Below are 13,800 nucleotides of genomic sequence, written 5' to 3'. Positions count from 1 at the left end.
AATACATTGAGGTATCTGTTGGTCCTTGGAGAAAGCTGGGGATTGACATAATGGGTCCATTTGCGGTGGTACCAAGAAAATCTTCTTTTGCTCTTGTTTTCATTGATTATTTCTCAAAATGGCCAGAAGCAAAAATGGTAGAGAAAGTGGATTCCAAGGTGGTGATTGCATTTTTGGACAAAATCTTTTGTAGAGAAGGGTTACCTGAGGAGATTGTGTCTAACAACGGACCACAATTCATCAGTAGTTAATTTGAATGGTTTTTATTTGGATGTGGTGTTACCCACAAAAGAGTATCTAATTACCATCCTCAAGCCAACGGCCAGGTCGAAAGGTTCAATATAGTACTGAAGGAATCTATTCAGTTGGCTGTTAAGAGCAGGTTGTGATGGGGAAAGGCGTTACAGGTAACTCTGTTAACATTCCAGAACATCTCCCAGTTCTGTTATTGGGGTTTCACCTTTAGAATTATTACGTGTCCGAAAGCGTAGATGTAAACATATTCCTTGGTGGTTGGGAGGGAAGAGACAAGACAATCATTTTGTAGATTTTTCTGCTGTTAGAAAGAAAGTGAATAAACACCAAAAGAAGGTGGCCGGAGTGAGAAGAAATATTCCCAATTCAGAGTTGAGTGAGGTGGAGTATGTAAAGTTTACACTTCCGAATGTAGTTCAGAAAGCCTTTCCCAGGTGGTCAGAACCTAAGAAAGTGGTCGAAGTTTTCAGTTAAGTGGTGCAAGTGGAAGATGGGAAAATGTGGATTTTGAGGAGAGTATCAATGTTTAAGGGGAACCTGGAAAGAGTTAGAGAATGTTTGGATAATGAGGGTGACACAAATACTCATTTAGATTTGGAGAACAATGTTTCTAATAGTCTTCCTAGTGAAAGTAATGGCTCTTGTTTGAGTAATGATGCAGAAGCGGATTTGATACCAAATTGTTCCAAGAACTTGCAAAGGGAATCTCACTAGAAGCCAACATTAAAGCTCCCTGAGAAATTTAAGGATTTTGTAATTGGTAATATGTTATTTATTAGAGTAGGATAATAATAGTTTTTTTCTTTCTCTATATTTCTTTCCATTGAAGTGATGATCATATTTATCGTAGAATGTATGTAAAGCTAAAATGTAGGGAATATGTATAGTACTTATGTTATTTCCATTATTTTCTTCAAATTGTTGTTATTTATCTCATGGTTGTATTGAATTAATGTACAGTTTCAAGAGTTATCGTAAATGTAGCAACTTGTAGTTTTTTTGTTTACATTTTGGGGTGGGTATTGTTTTAAAAAAAAAAAAAGAGGAAAGATGTGTGGTATGCTACCTGTGTAAACAGAACGTTGGGAGGTGGAATGTTGGGGACAGCAGAGAGTGACAGTTGAGGACAGGACCTATCACGAAGGGCGATGAATGGTTGTTAAGCTGCCTCTGGTGGATAATAAACCTTACTTGCGACTGCAATATAAGTGTTTTACTTTGGATTACTACAAGTATGATCATAAAGATTCTGCTATTCTCTGAGGTTTTCATGTTTGCACACCAATATTTTGCTAGTGGTGGTGGCTGAGGAATGTATAGTGCCTGCAGAGGATGTAACATCACATCATTGAAACTAAACTGGGAGAGGCATTTTGCTGTGTTTGGACACTGTTTAGTTGGGGTTCAGCACCGAAAATCTTCAAGGGAGCAGCAGATGGGAGTATTCGGTGGTTGAGAGCTAAGAAGCGTCTAACAATGAAGAAGAGAAATATCTAGAGATCAGAAATTGTACAGGAATAATCTTTAAAATCCAGTCCAACACAACAAAGGGCATTTAATGAAGGTTTATATTCTGCACTGAAATCTTCTATCACTATCACTAAAAATACCCTGTTGTTCTTGAAGGAGAAGATGCCAGTCCTGTAAAATCAGGGGAAACGCTAAGACCACTGTTTACTCTAGGCACCCTGCTATAAACGGAATATATAATATCAGTGTACTAACTGCTTCAGTATATGAGTAATAGAGAACAGCTGGGCGATCTGTTCATTGATAAGCTACTTTCTGCCATGAGAAGGACACCCCTCATGACTCACAACACCGAGGTTTGGTGCCAATACCAAACTTTAGTAGTGGGTACAGGGAAAACAAGTAAGAACAGAAAATTTAGGATAAGTCCTACCTTATGGTGTCTCGGCAGCACTTATAAGGGAGGCAAACACTGGAAGGTAATGCAGACAAATGTGGACATGAGACATCCACATGACAGCCGTGGCATAGCCGTACGGCACACTCAAGGGATGTGGTTAGTTTGGAATCCTTTAGTAAACACAATCAAAGAGGAGCAAATAAAATTACTGTAGATCAGGTTCCAGAGTCAGACCTGATAGAAATGGGGATTCTAGTTGGCTAGGGTATGCACCTAAGCCAGGCAGAAACATCCACTGTAGTCCGGGCAAGTAAGTTACATACCAAAGATAACCTGTGCTCACCTCCTGGTTGCTTGGTGCGGAGCAGTCAGGCTTATCGCCAGAAGCAATGTGTAAAACGCTTGCACAACACCTTTGCACCAGTGAAACAATAAATACACCACAAAAGAGACTCTACACAGGATATATAATAATATGTCATGTTGTAAATACATATCATAGGTTATAAGCAACATAAATCCTAAATACTTTGAATGTCTTGTAATCACTGACATACCACTGGTTATCTTGGTAATGAAGGAATCGATAAAATAGGCATCATCAGATCAGCACTGCATCAGACTAGGAATAGAAAGTTATATAAATCACCGCATTAGCATGCACAATGTGTAAATATGGTGCCTGATAGGTTCTTACTGAAATAGTACTTGTTACCTTTGCAAGTGCGTTTTTATCCTTTGCAGGAATCAAACGATTCACAGAGGTCGACAAACCTTTTAACCAGAAAGAAGTGTAGTGAACCATACATAAATTTGCATTAACACCACCCTAACAATTTAGACACCATGACCAATATAGCCACAGAAGAAAAACTCCAATTAGGAATAAAGTTCAAAGCTTTATTTTACAACCACAGAGTTAGTGTAATAAAGACAGTGTGTAAATCAAATTGTAAAGATATATACTCCCCATAGGCTGCCAAAAGCGGCGAAACAAGTCTAAACGAATTAGCATTAATATAATTAGGCATTCAAGAAGAATCGTGCATATCATTAATGAAATTATCTGAGCTACAGAAATATAACTCAAGTCAGATTTTATCAACATTTGTCAAGTTCAATTAAGCAGAGTATGAAGTTTAGGGCTGGACACAGGTTGTCCCTCCAGCTAACCAAGTTAGGAAATGCATGTGTGGGGACAGACAGTGCACAAAAGGAGACCAAAATAATTTGAAAAACTTTACCTCGGACTACAGAATACTAGCTAGAAAAATAAAAAGAGTGAGTGTCGGCATCATAGACGTGTCAAGGGGAGATGGCAATCAGCTGAGAGAGGTACATCTCTCCAAGGGAACAGTATTCAGGGATTCTTCATCAGAAAACAATCTGGATCAGCAGCAAAGTTCAGTCAGAAGTGTCATCAGGAAAGGTGCAGAGAGAGAACTGACTAAATCCTAAAAGTCCATACCGAATATAAAACAATTAATTATGTTGATTTGTTAGTTTAATTGCATCAGGTCGCGCAAGAGGGGCATCATCCAGTCATCGACAAGGGGTGATTCCAAAGTTGCATCAAATTCGCAGACTTTCCCTGAGAACCATCTTCCAATCGTGTGAATCCGTACAATAGTAGCAACATTTTATTTCAAGTTAAGTCCACAGACCAGGATGTTCCTCTCAAGGTCACTAAACTAAAAGTCTCTGTGCAATTGAACAATGAACCTATCACAACTTGCAAAGCTTCTCATGAGAACAGAACCTAGAGAAAAACTCATGTTAGAAAGAACACTGAATCATCACTTTTACATGACTGCAAAATACAGGCTCTTCAGGCCTCATTTAAGGTAACATAAGAAAAATCAATTGCATTACAGTTAATCATTGCAATTTAATAAAACATGTAAAAACATAAACTTATACACTTATCAATATTAATATTTCATTAGTACGAGCAATACATTTGACTTAGTATGAGCAATACATTTTTACCTTAAATGATAACTTTGTCAGTACATTTCAGTAAACGTGGCAGAGAAGGGCAATTGTTACTCATGTACCTTTATAAATCACACATTAAATATTTAAAATGAAATTTGTTTAGATGCTAGCAGTTCGTCTAGTCTAAATTATACTTTAACATAATTTTTACTTCACTAACGTATTGTTTAATAAGGAAGGCACAATTGTGACCACCAACAAATGAAAACATAAGCATATTTGCTATAAGTGTCAGGCTTATGTAGAAAGCTGCAGTATCAAACATGAGGCATAAATTGTCACCTTCTGCTGATGTCTGGGTCACTAAAAGCATTACTAAAATGTATGCTTCAACACCTTTGAGATTCAGGAGGGCCCAAGCCACACAAAATAGAAATATTGTGCATGTGACACTAATACAGAGGTAGTACTCGTGACCCTGAACACTGCACGGCAGAGACGACCCGGGATTGTAATTACGTAGGGCACATAATGAAAAATGTGGGCAGATTATGAAAAATAAATACATGAGCCATCACGGACAAGTACTGTCACGTTAAGAGCGCAAGGTTCATCAGGAAATTGTAGTGTCCAGCTGACCTGGGCTCCTATTAACCTTTCTAGCCCCAAAGCGAAGGCTCAGTGACACCTGCATGCCTCTTATGCAGGATATGGTGATCTTAGCAGAAATTGTAGGCCGCAGGAACCCCTGCAGGTCTACTATCTATAAAATAGTAACCTTGCAGTGATCGGATCTAAGCGGGGTCCCCATGGAGGATTCAATCCGCAAGTACGCCCCCCTCCAGGTACAGACCAATGGATTGGGGGGCACACACTCACTGTCAATTATGGCAAGGAAGCCTCACTTGGCCCCCGCATGTACAAATTGACAAAGGGCAGCTGCGTGCAGAACTGCTAGATGAGGCGGCTGTCCACCACTCTTAAGGCCCACGTTACAGCATGCCCGAAGCCCTCCTGGGCCTCATGGGTAGCTGTGAAGAAGTGTCCCCACAGCCACATCAGCCTTCTTAGCGTTGGCAGCGCAGCCCATGAAGGAGCGCAGGGTGGCTGAGAGACTCCTCCAGGGCACAGGTGTCCTTTTCGGCTACTAGGCCAGAGCTTCTCCCAGGGCTGGAGTGTCTCTTGCTCGCGTTTAGAGAGCCCTGCAGCATGGGCCGAAAAGCACTCCACTCACTGAAGAGATAGCGGGACACTCGGAGCACCGGGGGAATCCTGCTGAGCACTGAAAAGGCTCTAGTTGCTGCAATGGGACAGAAGCAACAACAGAATGACGCACTCACCAGGTGCTAGTCTCACCAAAAAGTGGAGAATGGGCCCCTCCTTGGGAGCTGTGTGTGCAGGGACCTGGGAGAACACTGGAGGGAAACACAAGGCAGGCAAAAGTTGGCAGGTAGACCAGCACAACCAGCCCAGCAGTCCTGATGGCGATCTCTCCTGGCAGTACCACAGCGTGCCTGTAGAACAGAATCAGGGGGAAGTTGGCAGTAGAACAACAGGAAAACAATCCAGTGAGCCCTTTAGGCCACCCAGCCAGTAGCAGGTACCATGGCAACAGCAGTCCAGAAGAGTCCTTTGTGCAGCACAGCAGTCCTTCTGACAGATGTTCCGTCCCAGAGTCAAAGTGCTCTAAAAGCCATGAGGTCAGAGCCCAAGTACTTATACTCAAAAATATCTTTGTTCAAGGGGTGACTTCAAAGGATCCTTTTCAAGTGTAGCACAGCCCATTTCAACCCATCCCTGGCTCCAGACATCAGTAGGGTGTAAATCAGCCCTTTGTGTGAGGGCTGGACAGCCTATTGACATGTAAGGTGTGACCAACTTCTCCCTTTTACCTCTCTCAGCCCACAAAGACTATCAGTATGCAGATGCCGCTTCTGTCACACCCAGCCCCTCCTGTGTTGTGGCTGTCTAGAAATTATGCTCAAGGTGTAGCTGTCACTCTGCCCTAGAGGTGGATTGGAGTCAGGCTGCAAATCACATAGAGTTTTAAGCACAGAGAAAAGCCCACTTTCTGAAAGTGGCCTTTCTAAAATAGGAATGTAAGATCCAACTACATCAGTAAGCATGATTTTGTACTACCTTTCCAAACATACCAAACATGCCCACCCTACTCCTTTCAGATCAGAAATTACTACTTTAAAGTTTATAAATGAATTGCCAATGCTAATCTATGAGAGGAGCAGCCCTCATGGTAGTGAAAAACAAAATAGGCTGGTTGTCACTACTAGGACATGTAAAACATTTAAGTACATGTCCTAAGTTTTACATACACAGCACCCTGCCCATTGGGCTATTTAGGGCCTACCTTAGGGGTGCCTTAGGTGTAGTAAAAATGGGAGATTAGGCCTAGGCAAGTAGTATGAAATGCCAAGTCAAGGTGGCAGTAAACTGCTCATGCTGGACTTGCAGTGGCAGGCCTGAGACAGGTTTGAAAGGCTACTTCGATGGTTGGCACAGTCAGCGCTGCAGGCCCATTAGTAGCATTTAGTTTACAGGCCCTGGGTATATGGTATACCACTTTACAAGGGACTTGCAGGTATATTAAATATGCCAAACAGGTGTAAGCCAAACGTACCATGTTTTAGGGGAGAGAGCACATGCACTTTAGCACTGATTACCAGTGGTAAAGTGGCCACAGTCCGAAAGCCAACAAAAAGCGGGTCAGAAACACAGGAGGAGGAAGACAAAAAGTTTGGGGACAACCCTGCAGAAAGGGCCATTTCCAACAATTCCATCGGCAGAAGAGACTGCATTTGAATACATGGTCTGAACAATGAAGATTGCAACCTTGTCTATTTCATGACATACTCTGCTTTTAGAGACTGGGCTAAGTGATCTTATCAGTCTGTCACTTCCTGATACTCTCACAGGGCACAGTTGCCTTCAGGTTATGAGGCCTGCTGGAGGTGGTCATGGAATGACTAGGAAGAACGCACCCTAGTTTCTCCATTCCTTCTCATTTGCTAATGGCCTTGTGACATGAGAAAACCTAAACCACTGTTCTCTTGAAGTCCAGTAATCTGCATGATCTTTGAAGTCTTGTGGAAGTAAAGTATACACTGAACCTTGTGTTCCGAAGAGGCCTCTGTTTGGATCTGGAATGTACTTTTAACCCAACACCATTCTCTGTTTTGGAGTTGGGGGGGTGAGTGCAACTTATGATGCAGGAATCCCTGGAAGAGAAGTGGAACATGTTACCAGTCAGAGCTTGTTCATCTGCTGAGTCGGTGCACTTGGTCCAGTACCGTCTCACTTTGAGTACCCTGATCCAAACAAGGTTGGCAAGAGGCAGAAATACAGGCCCCCTAAATCTTGCATGGTTTCAGTATCCCCTTTGTGGAACACCAAGACCTAAGAATAGATCACACTCTAGGAGTGCTTACCGCCCTTTCTTTCTCATGTCCCTTCATGTCAGGGTGCTGACGTAATAGTGATGATTAACTTCTCTGTGCAAATCAGGAGAGGTAATCCATTACTTGCACGGCAGGATAATCCACATACCACAGGCCATTCCAGGAAGGTCACGTGGAACCACTCCAGATGTATTCAAGGCAGACAACAGTGCCTCTCTCTACCCCATGCCAGGTTGCTCACTTGCGATTTCTTTAGTGAACTTTTCGTTTTATTTTTCTAATTATATATGTTTGATTGAAAACACTAGAATATGCCAGCAGTTCTCCATTTCTCAGGTCACCCCATCAGAGCCATCTCTTCATTGTCCAAGCCCGAGTAAATTAGGACAAGTACATTCCATATGAGATAAATGGAATTATGCTCTGTGTAAGAATTATGCTGTTATGAATGTTATTTTTTGGTACTGCAGTCACGGATTGCCATTGTAAGGCTCTCAGTGGCATAATCTGGATGATGCATTCTGTTGTTGGGGACATGCTTTGCTGGGACTGCATATGAGCTAATCATTCCCCGCTAAGCAGTAGGTATAGCTGGAGTCTGAAGTCGAATCCAAATATCACATGACATTAAGCCACATGAAATAGGGTCACGGCAGACCTGCCATGGTTATTCTGTTAATGTTGTGGGCTGTAGGTTTGAGATGTGCAGTGTACAGTCACTACTTTAGAGGGCCCTGAGACAGCAGAGGACACAGTCAGGGTGTAGATCAGTGGACCACGCCCCATAAAGCCACCTTTCCCCACAGAAATGTGTGAGTGTGACTCAGTGTCACAAGACTTTGCAGAGAGCCGAGGAATTAACATAGAAGTAGTCAAGTGATGTATCTACTTGAGGAATGAAGGAAGATGTCATCAGTAATGCTCTAGATCGATTCTGGAATGATTGGTATGGACTGCTGAGCGCTGGTTGATTAGCTTGAAGAATCAGGAGCATAGGATTGAGAATGACCATTTTAGTTAGTTCCATTGAGAAACCTCAAGCGACAACATGGTGCAGAGAGCTGGAGAGCTGGGCGGGATATGAAAGTGCAGTGCTGCTCTAAGAGGCTCAGAATGGCCGTGGCTTATTAGATATGGCTTGGGCCTGGGAGGCACTAGTAGATTGTAGGAAGGATCCACCCCTCCCCCGCCTACCCCTAATCCCCCACCATCACAAGCGGTATCAGCAGGTACTCCATCAGGGATGACTCCTTCTTAGCAATGCTGGAATGCTTGAGACACTAATTGCTGATGCCTGTATTCCAATAAGCCGACACCAGACCACAAACTATGGTTGCCAACTGCCTTATATTGATCAAAATGAGACAATACCGAATGGGACACAAACATTCGATGTAATGATATATGGGCACAACTAAGGGAGGTGGGTGGGCACAATGTGGAGAGATTTTCATATCACAGATGATATTGTATTGGTGAGCTTGTATAAGATGGTGAAAGAACTGTTCTGATTTCTTTTGCTCATTTCTTGATGATGATGATGGAAAATCAATAATGTTTGCTTTAAAAAAGTTAGTTCCTTTCAGCTGATGAGCTGAAAGCAGATACTTACTGGCATAGGACATCCGTCCTGCCAGGATTAACATTAGTGAGAGGGAGACAGTCATTACCTCTTCAACGGGGTCTACCCACTCCCGCAAGACAGACTAGACCCATAGGGGATATTTAAGGCTGGACGGCTCCAGCACTATGCCTGATTGATCCTCTGGTGGGCAGATTTACTTATTAGCAGCCTCGCCTCTCGGGACTCAAATAGACACAGTGGATGGAGAAACGTTGATGGGTGCAGATACACAGATTCCTTGAGAAAGCAATATGGAGATGACATACAGCTAGTTGCCAGTAATGGGCTCTATGCTCAGAGACATTTGGCCAACAGGTCTTAGGTCAGTAGGACAGGAATTCAAGACGTAGTTGTAACTTAGGTGTATCCGGATAGGACACATGAGGGACTAACCTCAAAGCTGCTCACATTCAGTATTTGACACCTTACTATTTTTTGTGCTACCACCGGTGAGTTGTTGTAGGATGCTATTCAGTAGACATCACCAGAGTGGGAGGATGTGCCTTTGATGGAGCCTTGATAGGGTGTATAACTCACATATGAGAGCGAGTGTGTGTGTTTGCACGCACACTCACTCACAACACAAGGACCACTGTGTATTTTTGTCCCTTACAAGAGTCTGATTCTTAGCCGACCTTCTGTAGGTCATCTGTCTTGTGCATACTGCATTTTGCCACATGGCCACCTGTAAATAAGCACCAGAGGATGAGACACAGTCTATGTGAGTGTGGATATTTTGCCAGTGTGATGCTCACATGGCAGGTTTGTTGGGCCCATTTACCACAATGGAGGCACTGCAAGTGTTCATATGTTTGAAGGATCTATGTCGCGATCATACGTGTTGCCCACCTCAGCAGGACATGAACCTGCTCCTTCGTAGGTTAGCTCCAAACCAGTCTACAGTCCAAGGTTCTCCACCTAAAGGGGTGGGAGGGTAATTGTTCCATACGTAGGGACAGTAAAGCCACAATCAGATAATTGGGGTTTCAGACCAGTAGAGGGAATGGGAACATTGGGGTTTCTTGGCAGTGAAAGATTCCGAACAGGCCAGGTTCTGGGAAAGCGAAGTTGCAGGACAGTCAGTCCCCTGGGACAGTGGAGGATGTATGACAGTGTGAGGCAATGGAAAAAGGACACTTAGAAACATTTATCCTTATTTAGGTAGGAGCTGGATGGCCAGTGTAAGTTGCATTCATTCAAAACAAACTTAGAATGTTACAACCAGGGATGCCACAGCCTGGGAGTAGGGTCTGGATAATGACATGCTAAGGTGAAACCGAAGCACTAATAGTCAAAACACACCCAATGTTCTTCTTTACTCAATGTAAAGAATTTATCTCATGTTAGGATTGGTGGTGCTCCAGTCAAATAGCCACATGCTGGTGCTCAGCAGGTGTACCTCCTAAAGTGGCTACCCACAGAATTGTCACACACTTGCCAGGTCCACTGATGCACGTTTGGACACAAAGAGGGGTCGCCATGTAATATCTTTGCACAAGCACAAACTCTACCCAGCCCAACCACATGTTTCTGGTATACTATGCGCATCCTAGCCATTAACAGCACACTTAGGAAGGTGGGACGGTATCAAGGCAAAGAGGTATTAATGGCTGTTCACCAGTTTATGCTATTAAGCAGGTAAAAGTTGAGGGAACTACTGTGGTCCATCTTTTATAAGCTAGATACCAGACCTGCAGTGTCTATCTATTCTACAAAACAATTTCTGCTATGCCTAACCTCTTGGCAAGCACACTCTGCCATGCCTTTAGTCTTGCAACATCTACTGCCATATGCCGCTTCTGGGCAATGAGCTGCACTCTGCTCCCAGGTGACCACATTTGAATGCAGACTAGTTTCCACCAGAACAGTTCTTGCTTCAGTGCCCCCTCAGTATGTGTGCACAAGATAATTTCCCACCTGCCACTGTCATTTTTGTACAAAGCACAACATCATAGATAGATGTTGGTAATTGTTCTCATGGAACATTTCTAAATGCAGTACCTCCTTAGATGGGCCAGATACTGTAGTTTGTAATATTTATAAGATGGGTTTTACTGCACCATAGCTGCTGATGTTTTTAATAGGCTCAATCACACAGTGTGGTTTTATACGTGTGCTAAATTATGGAGGGCAGGAGACATTACACTTGTTTATTTATTTGTTTTGCATTTCTCACAAATGTGGCATATTGGTGATGGGTGGGATATCGATGGACAGATCCTGAATTTGGACAAATCTGTATGTGGGTGATTGGGTGAGATTTCTTATTGTGTTCACAAGTACTGGATACATGACTGAACTGTCTTGCTGTTTGTTCATTGGAGTGTACTCCTGTTTGAGGATTCATTGGCCCATTTTATTTTTGTTGGCATTCCCTCAGTACGCCTGTGACATCAAAGCTGAAGTGGTTGGGAAGCCATCGAGAATGTTTTTCCTCTCTGCTTTGGAAGATATGGGAGTGGAACCTCATCAGGTAAGTTGGGTTGCCAGTATTAATATATTTACAAACTATTTTTCCTAAATTCAAGAGTTCCCAATCTGGAGAGCATAGGAGTTTGTTTGGTGGACCAGCACAAGAATTAGATTTGTGCAAGACCTAGGCAGGTACTAGTTTGATGAGGACCAAGAGAGATTCACTTTCAGGAATGCAGTTCTAAGCAGTGTTAACGAACATTACTCTAGAACAGAGGTCTCCAACTTTTTCTTTAGTGAGAGCTACTTCTGATCAGTGAAAATCATTGTGAGCTACCGAAAACTAAACAGTTTGTGCATTATTACCAGACACTCCGCACACCCAGCTTCCTTGATTTCAAGCCTAATGTCCATACAGCCAGATACTGTGGTTTGAAGAAAATACTTTGACTAGGGGCACTATGATAGGGCTGCCATGTGTGTCAGTGAGAGTGTGGTCTTTTGGGATGCGTGCACGTGTGCATATGAACGGGATATGTTTGTATGGGGTAACTGAGAGCCTGTGTCATATGTACTTGTGGTACAGGACATACCTTTTGCCATATGTGGCATAACACAAACATACAACTATTTTTTAAATGGGAGGAATTTCAAGTGCTAAAATGTTCATAATGCTGAACATTGTTCTGCATTTTTAATTTCTCCCATTTAAAAAATTACTGTATTTTTCAGTTATAAATATGGCACAGTGTTCTACTGGCCACTGGGAGTAAGAGGCCTGCTGTTTGTAAATGCAATACTTTGAAAACAAAATGAGAAATTTAAACTGAAAGGTAATTTAATCATAGGGTAACGTTTCATTTTAATTTTCTCCAACTTAAAAGCATTGAGAAACATAATTTTGTTGTCACCTCCAATATTGAGTTGGCAAGGACTTTTATTTAAGGGTTAAATACATTAGTGCTTCATTTCTTCACCTCTGTGTCCTGGGTCATAAATCTGACTCCAGCACTGCTACTTATCAGGTCCTGAATCTGCACCCTGATCATAATAACGTAAAATAAACACAGGCTTCCCTTAATCTAACCCCTTCTGTGCCGGGGACGTAACCATTACGTCCTCGGCCATGAGCTCAGATGGACGCTAGCGCTTCCTCCGTTGGCTTCCCTCCCACTCCCCTAGGCAGGGATGCAAGGGAAAGCTCCGACCCCCCACTATGGCGATCGCACGCTGACCTCATCAGAAGCCACCTCCCCATGGCGCTGATTGGAAGAGAAATGCAAAGCATTTCTCTTCTGATCATGGTATGGGGGCCTGAGGGGCCTCAAAGGGAAGGAAAGGAATTTCCTTCCCTTTGAAGTCTCTCAGAGCCTTTCAGAAGCCGGATCCTGAAGTGATCAGACACCAGGGATTTATTTATCAATATAAATTAGCATAAGGGGAGCGACCCATTGGGCAAGGGTCGCTCCCCAGGGGTGCAATTTTTTTCAAGTCCTTTTTTATTGCTCTTAAGCTGATTTGCCCGCGGGGGTATTAGCACTAGACACCAGGGAGTTTTTATTTGAAGGTGAATTCACGCAAGGGGAGCGACCCCCTTAGGCAAATTATATTTAGGCCATTTAGGGGCAGATTGGCCTATTTTTATGTGGCCAATCTGTCCCCCAGTGGAGCAGAAACCACTAGACACCAGGAGTTTTTTTTTTTTTTTAAGGCAAATTCACGCAAGGGGAGCGACCCCTTAGGCAAGGGCCACTCCTGGGGGGGGGGTTATTTTAGCCCATTTCTGCACCCCCCCCCCCCCCCCCCGGGGGCAGATCGGCCTATTGTTATTAGGCCGATCTGCCTCCGGGGGGGCAGAAACCTCTAGGCGCAAGGGATCATTTTTGTTTTTTAGAGGTGAGGAGCGACCCATTAGGCAAGGGTCGCTCCCCTGGGGGGCAAATTGTATTTAGACCATTTCTGCCCCCCGATTTTTGTTAGGCCAATCTGCCCCCAAGGGGAGCAGAAATCACTAGACACCAGGCATCCTTATTATTTTTGCGGCAATTTCACGCAAGGGGAGCAACCCCTTAGACAAGGGTCGTTCCCCTGGGGGTGCAAATTTATTTTAGGCCATTTCACCGGGGATTTTTTTTGGGCCCATTTCACGCAAGGGGAGGGACCCCTCAGGCAAGGGTCGCTCCCCTGGGGGGGGAATTTATTTTAGGCCATTTCTGCTCCCCTTGGGGGCAGATCGGCGTATTTCTATTAGGCGGATCTGCCCCCGAGGGGGGGGCAGAAACTACTTA

General features: G+C 43.5%; 1 protein-coding gene across 1 annotated transcript in view; it reads left to right on the top strand.

The window, feature by feature from the left end:
- LHPP (phospholysine phosphohistidine inorganic pyrophosphate phosphatase) overlaps positions 1–13,800 on the top strand; it is a 175,210-nt gene that overhangs the window by 140,397 nt on the left and 21,013 nt on the right. Inside the window, exon 5 of the mRNA XM_069239130.1 lies at positions 11,481–11,573. Within this exon, the coding sequence (XP_069095231.1) occupies positions 11,481–11,573 (93 nt within the window). The remainder of the gene's footprint in view (positions 1–11,480; positions 11,574–13,800) is intronic.

Source organism: Pleurodeles waltl, chromosome 6 (genome assembly GCF_031143425.1).
Source record: "Pleurodeles waltl isolate 20211129_DDA chromosome 6, aPleWal1.hap1.20221129, whole genome shotgun sequence".
Classification (NCBI taxonomy): domain Eukaryota; kingdom Metazoa; phylum Chordata; class Amphibia; order Caudata; family Salamandridae; genus Pleurodeles; species Pleurodeles waltl.
This window is presented reverse-complemented; position numbering and strand designations above follow the sequence as displayed.